General features: G+C 43.4%; 2 protein-coding genes across 3 annotated transcripts in view; both read left to right on the top strand.

Moving 5' to 3' along the window:
- The window catches only part of clstn1 (calsyntenin 1), a 41,278-nt gene extending 26,632 nt beyond the window's left edge, over positions 1-14,646 (top strand). Inside the window, exons 8-18 of one of the 2 annotated variants that reach the window (XM_078288272.1) lie at positions 755-876; positions 1,054-1,216; positions 1,627-1,674; positions 2,843-3,000; positions 3,363-3,511; positions 4,856-5,100; positions 6,997-7,167; positions 7,647-7,792; positions 8,017-8,152; positions 9,663-9,847; positions 10,986-14,646. In XM_078288272.1, coding sequence (XP_078144398.1) covers positions 755-876; positions 1,054-1,216; positions 1,627-1,674; positions 2,843-3,000; positions 3,363-3,511; positions 4,856-5,100; positions 6,997-7,167; positions 7,647-7,792; positions 8,017-8,152; positions 9,663-9,847; positions 10,986-11,180 — 1,718 coding nt within the window. In that variant the 3' untranslated portion in view covers positions 11,181-14,646. The remainder of the gene's footprint in view (positions 1-754; positions 877-1,053; positions 1,217-1,626; positions 1,675-2,842; positions 3,001-3,362; positions 3,512-4,855; positions 5,101-6,996; positions 7,168-7,646; positions 7,793-8,016; positions 8,153-9,662; positions 9,848-10,985) is intronic. The other variant, XM_071907398.2, reaches the window with a different exon arrangement.
- pik3cd (phosphatidylinositol-4,5-bisphosphate 3-kinase, catalytic subunit delta) overlaps positions 1-14,662 on the top strand; it is a 103,104-nt gene that overhangs the window by 87,374 nt on the left and 1,068 nt on the right. The gene's annotated exons all lie outside the window — the stretch shown is intronic.

Below are 14,662 nucleotides of genomic sequence, written 5' to 3'. Positions count from 1 at the left end.
TTCTTTTTGCATGCTCTCGTTTTCGTTGGCTTCCTCACAGGAAGTAAGCTATAGATGTATTTCCAGATTTGAGAACGAGAAAATTGTTAAGAGGAATAGGAATTGGTAATGATAACATCTCACCGAAAACCCGGCTCTACTCAGAGTTCACTGCAAATGTGAGACTCTGCTGAAACATGTAGAGAATCAAAAGCACAAGAGATGCACTGAATGAATGTGTTGTCCCAGTCTTCACACATTTCAGAAAAGTCCTTGGTATTTTGGTCGGGACTCCTTGTGCTCTTTGCAGTTGGGAGCACCAGTGCTTTCAAGTAAATGTTATTTTATTGCCCTCTTATGTACCATTATCATCTATAAATGCCAACTGCAGCAGGTTTGATGGAATATTATGTAATACTGTAATACTATAAGCTACATAAGATTTCAGATTTCAGTAGGCTGCTTCTCACTGCAGACCAGACAGGCATTACTCATGATCTATGACACTTACTTTTTTATTACAACATTACTGTGCTGTAATTGTTTTTGCATCTTACTGCCTAGAGAGAAGATTTAGCAGTTGGATTAAAGTTATAAATAAAGGAATTTAGTTTTTTTGACTCCATGTTGATGCATATCGGCACCACCCATCCTCAGAATATCTACACATTCTGACATTCGCATGTCGGACACGTGATGACAATCATTCACATGATGATTTTAGAGACTCTTCGATATTTAACCCTGATCTCCTCTCCCTTTATTCTTTCTGCAGACATGAACAGACACCACTACTCGCTGTACGTCCATAACTGCAGGCTGATCCTGCTGCTGCGCCAGGATCCATCAGAGGCCGAGAACTACAAACCAGCCGAGTTCCACTGGAAACTCGACCAGGTCAGCCCCTCCTGACTCTAAACTGCCTATCACAGCCTGTTTTCTAACTAAGCAGTTTATGAGAATCTTAGTCAGAGGAAGCTTTGAGGTTTGAGGTACGAACAGCGTACCTCATAGTCATGTACATCGTGGCCGTCCTGTCCTCAACCTGTTCATTCCCCCTCCTGTGTTCCCCAGGTGTGTGACAAAGAGTGGCATCACTATGTGCTGAACGTGGAGTTCCCCACCGTGTCTCTGTTTGTGGACGGGACCACCTTCGAGCCCTTCCTGGTCACGGAGGACTACCCGCTGCACGCCTCCAAGATCGACACTCAGCTCACTATTGGCGCCTGTTGGCAAGGTAAAGCCTGACAATTTATTGAGGAATGCTGCAAAATTAAATGAGTCGTAAGTCTCTACTGTGACAGAATCATTGAGGAACAAGATTGAAGCACAGATACATCTTAAAAAACAGACATGCATCTCCCTCAAGTACTGTAACGAGTTTCTGAAGCATTTTGCTATCGATTTGACCGCTAAAATAATAAATAGTGTAATTCTAGCTGCAGATCTATCATTCCTTTTGATTAGTACTTGTGTAAAAATGTTATGTGCATGTTATTTTATGTCAACCGATACAGTATTAACTCTCTCCTAGCTAGATCCTCAGATGATGCACTATGACTGTCATGTGTAGCATCTAAATCTCTCCTGCAGATCCTCAACGCTCCTCCCTGTCTCTCCCTGCTCTCTTGTTTCTGTCCTTTACAGAAAACTCGGGACAAAATGACACTGAGACAGTCTCTGAGCCCGCTCCAGGTTGCTCGAATCTTTCCCTTACTCCTCAAATACGTCCTTGTGTTCATGATGTCCCACCATGCTAACTGCATCCTCATTCCATTTCGACTAGAATGACCCCCATCCATTCTAGCTGCACAAAGGATTCTTTTAACTGTTTTTCTAGCATGATGCAGTATGGATATGATGATTGATGTGATTCCATTGCTGCCTGCTTCATTTTTGCTTTCTCCTCATCCTTTATTTCTTGTGCTCTTCTCCATAAACCGGTGCAGTTTATCTTCACCTCAGCAACCAGAACAGAAATAGACCTAGAAAGTGAGCACAAACCTCTGAACCGGCTGCAGTAGTTTGGCCATGCGGTCTCTTCTTTCAGAACGTGACCTTGGGGTCAGAAGCACTAGCTCCAGCTCCTCCATATCAGATAACCAAGCTACAGCAGCACACACACTCACACACACACACACACACACAGATAAAACTCCGCTGAATGACTGTGTGACCTTGAGATGTGGAGGGCCAGGTTTGTCACTGACTCTGCAGTGACGCAGACCGATGCTCATCGAGCTTCTGCAGGCAGCCGCAGCTCGTCCGCAGCACCGCTCTCTCTCTCTCTCTCTCACCTCACATCCGGCAGGATTGACGCACCTCACAATACTGAAATACTAAGTCGTATTGAAATTTCAAGGCTCCAAGCTGATAAAGACGAGCAGTTCAAATCACATTTGGTGACACTCGAGTAGTTTTGCAGTCCTCAAGATGGTTCCAGTATTTTGGAAAGATAAGGTGAATAAAGAGGATTAATTTCACCGCAGCTCAATTCCAAAGCCAGAGATAATCCCATCTTTGAGTTTTCTTGTTTGTTTTTTTTCTGTTTCATTCCATGTTTTTTTTTTCTACATTAAGGCAGTGGTCCACCATGTTAATGCAGATGTTGCATGTAGCTAAAGGCCTGTATCAGCTCATCCATCATCCTCCTGCCTCTCTCTCTCTGGGCTCCAGGCCTTGTAAGGACACACATACTAACTTGCATGAGCTCCAGTCACGCCGGCTTTGCACATTGAGACGGCATGCTTGAATCGCCAGCCCAGGAAAGGTCAAGTCTGTAGACTGTACACTTGACTAACTACGTGTTTCTTTTTTTTTGTCACCGTTTTCTTCTCCTCGTCTCCGCCCCCGACGTATCCAGGCGGCAACGCTCGCATGGCCCAGTTTTTCCGGGGGAACCTGGCGGGGCTGATGATCCGTTCTGGCAAGCTGGAGAACAAGAAGGTGATCGACTGCCTGTACACCTGCAAGGAGGGCCTGGACGTGCAGCTGCCTGAGGAAGTAGCTTCAGCTGTCAAGGTGAGGAGGTCAAACCACTCTGGAGACCTTATGTAGACAACACACTCAGCCACAACCAGGCTTAGGCTGGACCTGGATAGGGGGCTGTATTAGGGATGGGACTATATAGCAAAACTCAATATATTGCGATACAAAAATGTGACAATGCGTATCGTGGGTCAGAAAAATGAATCAAGATATTAGGCAGTAATCACTAATGAGACGGCTTGCTCATCACAATTTCACAAACTCTTCATCAAAATTATGTTATTTGGACTTTGTAATGACATTTTTAAATTGCTATTTACATTCTAGCAGGTCAAGGGGTGCCTCAAATCAAACATCCCATAATCCATCAGCTTGTTTTCTTCTTCTTCTCTCAGGTCGAGTTTAACCCCAACCAGTCCTCCCTGTCCGTGGAGGGCGACGACATCGACGCCTTCGACAAAGTCATGCAGCACATCTCCTACCTGAACTCCCGCCAGTTCCCCACCCCCGGCATCAGACACCTGCGCGTCTCCACCACCGTCAAGTAAGTGACGGCGGAGAGGCCGAGAATACCTCGCTCTCTGTTATGATTTCTGCTCCGTCTGCTCTCTGTCGTCGTGTCGCCTCACCTGTCAGTCAGCGGCAGCCAGAAGTTTGCGAAACCGGTTCCCGCTACTAAATCGGCATTCCGAATGGGTTTCTCTCTTCTATTTTAAGTGTAAGGAAGGTGTGTAGAGGTAAAATGGAGGTCAGAGTTTTACCGGGTTTCTTTTCCAAAGGGAATAAACATGAAAGGTTGTAAGAGAAAGGGAAAAGCAGGGATATGGGGAATAACAGAGGTAGAAAAGGTTTATGATTTAACATTTTGTTTTCCTATTCTCCTTGACGTCGATTTTTTTTATTTTTTTCATTCATCATTCATGGACTGATATGTATAACAAAATAGCAGTACACTCACAGGTGTTGCACTGCACAGGCATAGAATGCACTAGGCTGGCTTCAGCCAGACAGTGTTTTCTATAGGATTTTTTTGTAGATATGTAGAGTTTTCTCCTGAGACCGTTCCAGGATCAGTTCCAGTAGGCGCTGCAGTTTTAAGAATGAATTCTCATTTGGATATACAGAAATCTGCAGCAACACTAAGTTTTCTTGGGCGGGCTGTGCAGCAATGGCCAGATGATGAATTTTTCCCTGCATTTACAATTTCTTAATACCTGTGAGGGCAACTTTCCAGCTGGGGGCCTCGACACCCAGATGAATGGAAAGGAAACACTGCAGTGAGCATTTTACTTGTGGAGTTGAAGAACAGTCTAAAAGTCTCAATGAAATGAAAATGTTTTCACCTTGTTAGCTAATTCTCCATATCATAATGTATCCCTATTTAACAATAAATGGCAAAAATTTCTCGTATTTTTAGATTAAACTCACTTTCTTTTACTTTCTGGAAACCAACATATTTTTAGTGGTACTTCATGGCGTACCAGTAGGTGTACAGAAAACTTCCAAACAAAACCGTTGCAGATATTTGAGCAATCCCCCTCCGCCTCTCCTATAATATACAACCTGCAACTTCACAACTTTCAAAGTAACACAAGTGGCACACATGGTACGGCAGTGCGTTTTTGTGTTGAAAACCCTGTTTCCTTTTCCTAAGACACCATGGTTGCATCCTGGTGGCTGGAATTTAGTACTGAGTCACTTTCCATGTTTGTTATGGTCCAACCTGCCCACCTGTGAACAGTCCCGCCTCGAAAATGCAGTTTTCTTGCGTCTTTTAATAGCGGAGAGTCAACCAACAACGACAACAGCTTCATCAAAACACCATTCTACCTTTTTAAATGATCCTGATTCGGTTCCATGCCTCTAAACCCCTGTCCTTCCCCCCCAGGTGCTTCAACGAGGAGACGTGCGTGTCGGTGCCGGACGCGGAGGGCTACGTGATGGTGCTGCAGCCGGAGGAGCCCAAGATCAGCCTGAGCGGCATCGACCACTTTGCCCGCGGCGCCACCGAGTTCGAGAGCCAGGAGGGCGTGACGCTGTTCCCCGAGCTGCGCATCGTCAGCACCATCACCCGCGAGGTGGAGGCCGACGCCGAGCCCGAGGCCGTCGAGGGAGCTGACGATGACCCCACGGGTACGGGAAACACACACACTCGCACACACACAACACACACACGACACTGACAGTGGAAGATACCTGTGCGAGGCAACAGAGAGTACTAGAGTAGAGAACACCAATAGGACTCCTGTCCCACGGTGACATTATATGGAATTGGTAGATACAGCTAACCCATTTTTCAGTGGATTATTTTTGTCATTTGCCTAACACACTACCCATCCTCTGAGATATATACACACTGAGTTTCTACTCTCTTACACAGCCGCGCACCTAATCTTAGTTTTGTGTATGATATGGAGTGATGATTCATCCGTTGCCTCAGCTGAATTACCTTAGACTTGGAATGGGTCCCTAAGGCACAGTGAATCTACAGTTGATAGCTGTGTAGATATAGCCGGTGACGCAGAGGATTACGGCTGGAAGAGGAAGGGATTGGAGAGAGAGAGAGAGAGAGGGAGAGAGGGATAAGTTGTTTACTACATGCTTTATGGGAGGGGGCAGTTGACCAGCCATGCCATCTGTTAGGCTTGTGTGCGAGCTAAAAGAGGGAGAGGAGGACAGACAATAGAAGGGAGCTGACATAGATAGAGGGAGATACAATGTGCTGTGGTGAACAACAGGCCATATGGGACAAAGGGGCTTACAGAGATCTGCTGCTGTTACCTACAGTAAACACCCTGCCCCACCTTGCACCCCATAATAAACTAATTTGCCACACTGGACAGCAAGAGGCAGAGTTCAGGCTCTGTGTTTGAGCTGCACAGTGCACGTGTAAGAATTGCTTAACAGGAGTCAAAAGGTGCAAATGTGCATGAAATGTTAATTAGTGTCATAAGCTTAATGAAAAACACATGCTGCCCCAGATGGGACTATTAAAATATTACCCTGTTTTGATTGGATATTACAGTTTGTTTGGGTTTTTTTTACACACAGTTTCTAGAACTATACCTCATTTTCTCAAAACTCTTCAACACAAAACAAAAATCACAGGCACAAAATGCAAAACTCAGGAATCATGTTATATATTTCAACATTGAATTTTGCTTTTAAATGATACACACACGCCATCAAATGAATAGATCTTTCTAAGAACACACTGATAGGCTCAATGAAAAACACTACTATGAATATCTCTAGGCTCACACCTTTATTTTCTATGTTAGGCCTACTGCTTGTGTATGTATGTACAGTAGCCGCTTGTAAAATATTATCATGTTACTAGCCTACTGAAATATAAAACAAACACAGAAATAAAATAAATCACTGTATACATTTCAGCTGGGTTTGGCTGCAGGACTCGGCCCAGTGTCAACAAGCTCAGCCTTTCAGTATTGTGACGCACGGCTTAGTCTGCAATGATTCAACTCTTTATTTCCCTGAATGGCGTTGTTTACCAGTACCATGCTCACAGAAGTCTCCTGCTCAGGTGTGGAGAGGCTGCACTCGTTGCCCAGACTCCCTCATTGTCAAACCATGGCTGACCACATGGTCTCATCCAGGATGTTTGCTCTCCTTGCTCTTCCTCTTTTTTTTTTGTCCTCTTCATCCTCCTCCTCCTATTACCCCCACCCTTCCTTTTGTAATTTCAGTTTAGCATTCTGATTGGCAGTGCTTTCCACGTGAACACAAAAGATTTTAGTTATGAAGATTGTGCCAAATGTACAAAATTGTCTGTAGTGTGATTTTCAATCTGAGTGAAAAGCAGAAAATGCGATTGGATCTTTGCAGAATTGGTTCAAGTATTTGGCACGACTGTCAGGTTTTTGTGATTGTGTCAAGTTCCAGTGTTGGTGTGTAAACAATTCAGAAACACCGTAACAGCGACCTGCCGCATATTACACAATGGACAATAATAAGTTGCACCCTACAACTCTTCATTCCAAATCCTTTTTTTCTCCACGGTTCATTCAGTCCAAGAGACGGTGGTGTCGGAGGAGATCATGCACAACCTGGACACGTGTGAAGTGACCGCTGTGGGAGACGAGCTGGACGGGGAGCACGAGAGCCTGGAGGTGGACATGGCCCAGCTGCAGCAGCGCGGCCTGGAGATGAGCTCATCCAACCTGGGCCTCGTCATCACCGGTACGGGCCACAGAGCCGGGGCTGGGCTCGCCTGACTAGCATGTAGCCATAGTGTCAGCTGCAGCCCGTAGCCAGAACAGGTTCATCTATACAGGCAGTATTAAAGCACACACTCAAGGATATTCAATGTAGTGATGTGTTGTGTCATGTCAACAAATACAGTATATACTCATACATACTGTACGTCTGTAGGCATTTACATTACATTTACATTTTAGGCATTTAGTTGACACTTTAATCCAGAGTGATTTAAAATTAGTCCTGCCTGTATCAGATCTACTAGAATTATCAGTGTCTAAATCTTTTTAAGCGTTCATTCCTAAATCATTTTACAAACATTCATTTTTACAAACATGCCATCCCACAACATATGCTTCCCTCTAATATAGAGACATTTTCTGTCAGATAATACTATCTGCAGTTTCTGGTGATTTCTGCTCACACGTCACGTGACACAAGCCTCCCTCTCTGTGCTCCAGGTGTGAACACCATGGCCAACTACGAGCAGGTCCTGCACCTCATTCGTTACAAGAACTGGCACACCGAGGCTCTCTTCGACAGGAAGTTCAAACTGGTCTGCTCCGAACTCAACGGCCGCTACATCAGCAATGACTTCAAGGTCGAGGTATGACTGGACATTTATCACTCGCGTCGTCCGACAGTGACGCATTCACAACAGAAGATTTTGCAAATAGTGTCCTTGTCATACCGCCAGGGAAGCATTCAGCATATAAAGGAAGGAGAGATAATTCTTGTTTACCCTCCCAGTATTTCAGCTACACCTAGAACTATTTACAACATTTTGTGACTGTTGTATACATTTGTGTGTGTGTGTGTGTTTTTCCCCAGGTGAACGTGATCCACACAGCCAATCCCATGGAGCATGCTAACAACGCCATGGTGCAGCCAAACTTCATCAACCCTGTCCACCACGCCTCTGTGGATCTGTCTGGTCATAACCTGGTCAACGCTCACCAGGCCTCAGGTACTGCAACACCGACCTGTGGCAGATACACTGTACTTATTCAGATGAGTCACCACACAGAGCCAGTTCAAACGCTAGGGTTCAAATACACTACAGATTTATTAATTGAGGCACTCTAGCTCACATGGGCTAACGCACATCCATGTATGTACAAACGTATATATCTCAACAAGCTTGAGGTATCATGCAAACCAAATACGTGACCGCTTTTCCCAGGTAAACTTTGTACATAGAATCCACCTTTTCTGAAGCATCTCTGAAGTCTTTGATAATCATCTAACCAAAGGAAAGTAGCAGAAATGGTCATGGTTCATCATATAAAGGACAATAAAACCTAAATGAGTTTTACAATTTCACCCAACTCTGAACCAGGCTCCTCTTCTCTGACTAGGAAAGTAGAGTGAGAGTGAAGGCTGAAACGTCTGCCATCTTTTTTTCCTCCCCTGTGCTGTTCACAATAAAAAGAGAAGAACATTTTTGAAGAATTATTCTAGTTTTTCAGCTTTATTCCTCTTGATGTCGTGCGGACTACTTTACTAATTCTGGTGTACCACTGAACCTTCCAGTTTTTATAGCTGTAGAGATTATTTCCATCTCATTCAGTCAACAACATTTCATTAATTGTAATACAATCCAATAGCTTCTTTTAGAATCACATGAGTAGTGATTCATTTTGGACATATTTAGATTGACCAGGGCTCCCAGATCACCAGGAGCATTTCCCACCTCCCAAAAGAATGCTTTCCTTTTTTGATTTGAACTTAGAAGGGAAAATACTAAAACTTCCCCCAATCACAGTAATTGTTGTAGATTATTTTACTAATCTCTTATTACAGTTAAGACCGACCTCAGAATCAAACAAGTAATCTGCTTAATTTCTGTGCTCTGGAAAAAAAAAAATAGATATTTGGCCTCTTGCATGCCAAGCATTGCTGGGGATTATAGTCTATTAACCAGAAGTGGGGCACATATGAAACACTGGTTGTTTTCCCACTTTTTAATGGCACAAGTTTAGGGATTACACTTGAGTGCTGTCTGTGACATCTGGACAGGCGGTGCTCTGAGCACAACCTTTTATTTCCCGGCATCAGTAATCTTCTCGGCTGACAAGCTCGCTAAGCCTGGCACAGCACAGGAGAGGCCCCTTTCCTGCTAGCATGGGGCAAAGTGGAGCAGGTTGGAGGACAGGGGAGCTATTTCAAGAAAGACACACACCTAGAGCTGCCAACAGCATTCCTCTGCAGTTCACTTAAACCCCATTAGCTCCTGTGCAGGCGCAGCAGGGATCCACATTTGTCTTCACTAACTCTACAACAAAACTAATGCCCTCCAAATGCCCCGACACAAGCTGTGATGCCACACATGTAGCACGGGGGAAGCGGCAAAGGAGATTTTACTACTTTGCCCGTGTGTGAATTGAACCCAGCTCACCTCTGACCTGTCGTTTTGTGTGCGTGTGTGTTTGTGTTGTTGATTGTGTGCGTGTGTGTGCCTGCTTGCCTCCTCACAGTGGTCCCCAGCGCCGCCACCATTGTCATCGTAGTGTGCGTCAGCTTCCTGGTGTTCATGATCATCCTGGGTGTGTTCCGCATCCGCGCCGCACACCAGCGCACCATGAGGGACCAGGAGAACGGCAAGGAGAACGAGATGGACTGGGACGACTCGGCCCTCACCATCACCGTCAACCCCATGGAGGTAAAAACATACACACACACACACACCGCTCACACAGAGGCACAATCCAAAGCACAAACCCTTGCATAGCAGCGACTGTGTGGCCTAGTTTCATCTGAGCTCTCCTCATAGACAATCCACTGGGGGGGTGCGGGGAGAGACTTTGTTATGGATGTCTGAGGAGCTTTACCTTGATAATGAATATAAAGGATTCATATTTGGATTATTTTTATTCAACCAGGTATTCCCGTTGAGATTGAGAATCTCTTTTTCGGGGGGGGAGACGCAGCCGAGAAAGCGGCATCAAGACAAATATAAAAGCTTGTCTTGGAAATGTACAAAGTAAAATTTTCAGTGTAAGCACTTTAACAGGCAGCAGTCCAATATCAGACCTGCAGGCTCATGGGGAGGGTGTGTGTACTGCAGTGGGTTCATGCCTCATAATTCTGAGGTATTATATAGGCTTACAATTCACACTAATTTACCATTCTTACACTGTTGATAGCTAGTCACATTTGGCCCAATATGTCACTAACCTTTTAACCCAAAACATACTGCTGTAGTGCTGTAACTAAAGCTGCACTAGGCAAGATTTTTATGTGAAAACACACCGGTCTCAGCCTAAATCACAAAGTGGGAGAAGAGAGATAATAGAGAATAGAGAAGAGCGTCCCATCCGCACTAATTGAGACTCTGCAGATTCACCCTATTTGCCCAAATAAAATTCTGGCGTCAGGTACACAAAAAGAAGTAATGAACTGAAACAAATCAAGTGAAATCCAAACAGCAGCAGCGGCCTCCGAAACAGCAGCTCCGTCCAGAGAAAGCTGGACTCTCCAACGTTAGATCTTTTTCCTCTCTCGTCTCTTTGGTTTCCTTTGATATAAAGCATCACAGACCGGCCCGGGTTGGTAAACATGAGCGTGCTGTGTGCAGTTTACTGACGTCATGTTACTTGATTTCTGGGTATTGAAGTTTTTCGCTGCCATTTGGAGCCGCCAACACAAGAAGTTTCCTGGTGGCACTTAAAAAAAAATAAAAAGCTGTAACATATGGTGCAGCAGTGTTGATCTCCAGATGTTTAGATTCTTGTTTCAGAAAGTGACTCTCTCCCTCTCTCTCTCTCTCTCTCCTTCCCTCCCTTCTGTCTTTAATCCAGACGTACGAGGACCAGCACAGCAGCGAGGAGGAGGAGGAAGAGGAGGAGGAGAGCGAGGACGGCGAGGAGGAAGACGACATCACAAGCGCCGAGTCGGAGAGCAGCGAAGACGAGGAAGGCGGGGAGCCAGAGGACCAGCAGGGGGCCAGCAGACAGCAGCAGCTGGAGTGGGACGACTCCACCCTCACCTACTAGAACACACACACACACACACACACACACACACACACCCCTCAACACAGTCTCCTCTGCATACACAAGCACCTCACACATACCACTCACTCCCACTCTCACTCAAATCCTCATACTCACCATACAGCCCTCACCCTCACACACACACACACACACATACACACACACACACACACACCCTTACGACTTCATTTCCAAGGAGCCATGATGTAAAAAAACAAAACAAAAATCCCTTCAACGTATATATGGTCCAGGTTTTCCTGTTGTTATCTTAGTGGTGGTACTCAGTGTAGTATAGTAATCACCGGATCGCTGATTTTTACTGTTTATTTTTTTATTTATTATATTTTAATTCCCAGGAAAACTTGGCCTACATTTACATTTGTTTTGAACTACGTGAGGAAGCCAACCCTGCACTTTTTGTTTTCTCTCAGACGTAACGGCTTTCAAATGGAGAATGAATTTTTTTTTTTTTTTTTTTTTTTTAAATGTATATTCTTTGCGTTATTGGTTTTTAGATTCGTTTGCCGCTAAAATCACGTATAGCTTTGACTTGGGTTTTCTTGACTTGTAGTCCACAGAGTGAAGCGAGATGATGCTTTGAACAAGTAGACCGCATTTTCTTTTGGGTTTTTTTTTTCTCTTCTTCTTTTAGTGCATGAGGATATTTGAGAAGTCATATGTGTAGAGGAATAAATTGCTTTTTAAAAATTTTTGTAAATATAAAGAAACCATGTAATTAGTCGATGTGTTAGTGAAGGCCTACACAAGGGGGTCCAATATCTAAAATGACGCAGTACGTAATGTAGAATATTTGTGTCACAGAGGCTGTAGCATGTCGCAAAATTTCGCAAAAAGCTGTTCCATCATGCTTGTACAAAAATGTCTGCTTCCAAGATGAGAAACCCAGGACTGTTAAGCGGAGGTTTCCATGGCAAAGTGGTGTCCATTTTGTCTTTTTTGTTTCGCAAAGAGGAAATCATTTATTTTGCTTTCACATAGGCAGGACTGGTCGATGGTTTCAGCTTCACACATGCTTTGCTTTGCTTGCACAAGTGGCAACGCTCTTCTCGAGGCGTCAATGTATTTCATTCCCAATTAGGTTTCACTGTTGTACAGAAGGGTTTTTCTTTTCGTTCAGAGTAATCCTACTCAGAGAAAATGCATATGTACAAACCTCGGCTTGTGTGCGGAACAAACACCAGGCCAGGTATTAGCGCTGTTGATCTTGAAACATGGGTACTAATATTTCTGCCAATGCATTTGGACAAGTAGAGATATTTCCTCAGCAGCTTTAAAAAGCCCTTCCTCCATATTCCAGTCCTGCTGTGGTGACAGAAGTAGGAAGGAACGAAATCCCTGCAAACTACTGAGAGAGCAGATTTATGTTGACAGACTAGCTTTAGTGGAGCTTGGTTGAATAGTGCAGTTGCTGGCTTTGTTTTTGAGGAGAGAAATGAAAGTATATTTCAGGATTGCTTCATTGCAAAAAAATATTTTTAAAGATTGTTTTCATGGCACGGCTATTTAACCTGAAATAATATATTAGATGCATTTTTAAACTGGTTGCTTATCACAATGTAAGCAGCGTCTTTCCCCGTCACTCTTTCTCTCCGATTCAAGGAATTCCAGCTGAGGGGAAAACTGAACGTTGCGATGGGAAAACACTTTAAAAATGAATCTTTATTCTTGTTTGAATCTTAAAATGAAATATTTTTTGCAGTAGACCACTAGATTTTATTGTACATGGAACTGTACTGTAGAGTTGTTCTAAGATATTTGTTTACATTTGGTAAACTTATTTTCCTTCTGGTATTAGTATAAAACTTATACAATTAATTGGGAAGATGTGTCCAACCTCTATCTCCTCTCAGACATGGCTGTTGTTCATCACTGTTGTATATCTTTCACATACCAGACACAAATGTACTTCTACACCTAACGATTTAATGTTCGTCTAATGTTTTCGGGTTCCAAGTAAAATATATACATTTTTCAAACCTGCATACGGGAAGACTAGACTCGGGGCATTGTAGTCCAATTAAGTGAACAGAAAGTGTGGCATTATCAGGTGGGAAAGGACTAGAGAAGTTGGCGCAGATGGTCTCATATTTTGCATGCAAATCTATTTTCAGAGGCCAAAATCGTGAATACAATAAACCATTTAAATGCTTTGCAAGTTTCATATAAGGTTCTTTTTTTTTTTTGAGACAGTTTCCAGGCCACTTTTGAGGGTTCGAGCAAACCATATGTCAGGAGTCGCTCAGTTGTATTTGTTTTTAGGTTCAATTTATTTATGGTCTTTGGTCAGCAGTGGAAATGTGGTTGACAGTCTCCCCTCCATGATGACTTGGGCCCGCTATAGGGGGCCGAGTCTGAGCCGGCCGAGTTGGGAGTGCCTTTTGCCGATCACAGCGCAATTAACACATCTAACAAAAAAAACACTCATCCATGCTCTTTTAGTTGTGGCAAACTTTTTTTTTTTTTTTCTTATTTTGTTACCATTTAATGCTAGATTTCTTACAGAGCTGGGGATGCGATTTTCTTTCATTTTGTTGTAACAATAGTCCACCGCTAGTTTTATTAAAAGTGAAAACGTTTTACATAGATGTCATGTGTCCATGTTGATGTGTAGAGAAAGTAGATCCATATTGTATCTTCTATAGATATTGTACTAAATCATATTGACGGAATCCACCTCTAAAAAGATGTACATTATTGAATTGCTCTAGGCAGCATACGTGGGTATAAATTGACCTATTTGTGTATAGTGGAAGGTAATTTTGAACAGTGTACTATTGCCTGAGTTGCTGACAGATGTTTTTGAGGGCAGCATGGAATTCACAAGAACTAGGATATAAGCCTGTCAACTCCAAAAATCTCACAACGTCATTATATCAAACGCTTAATGTCAATATTTCATCTATCATTTTCCTGAAAAGTACAATGCAATGGGTTACAGATATGTGCACACTGACTCTGAAGTTGAGTCTCCTCACTGAGACTCTGGCATCTCAAGTTTTCTGGGGTCGTATTAGCTTCTGATCAGCCTGAGATACGTGTATTTTTCTCTGCATTGAAATGAATTGTCACTGCCTATAACAAGTTGAAATGCAGCCATACGGTAACACAACAAAGTAAGGGGAATTTACGTTGCATGAACCACATTTGTGTATGCTCCATGTGGGGTTTGTGAGACCGGAGTGAGAAAAGGAGACGTGGTACACTACTGATTCTCAAGATTGTCTGTTTCACAAGTCCACGCCACTCAAAACATATTTTTTTTTGTTTTCTTTTCTTTTAAATATTTGCTCAAAATGGAAGGTGACGATGTTTTCAGAACGGTTGGATGCTTCCTTTGTGCTTGTTGGGGCTGCTCTCACTTTTCTACCAATTGAAAGGCAAATTGTAGTGAAGTTGATGCTTGCTCATAAACAAAATAAAGGATGATGAGATGGGGTATAACTTCTTTCTGTCCTTTTTAT

Source organism: Centroberyx gerrardi, chromosome 14, assembly GCF_048128805.1.
Source record: "Centroberyx gerrardi isolate f3 chromosome 14, fCenGer3.hap1.cur.20231027, whole genome shotgun sequence".
In the NCBI taxonomy this organism is placed as follows: domain Eukaryota; kingdom Metazoa; phylum Chordata; class Actinopteri; order Beryciformes; family Berycidae; genus Centroberyx; species Centroberyx gerrardi.
This window is presented reverse-complemented; position numbering and strand designations above follow the sequence as displayed.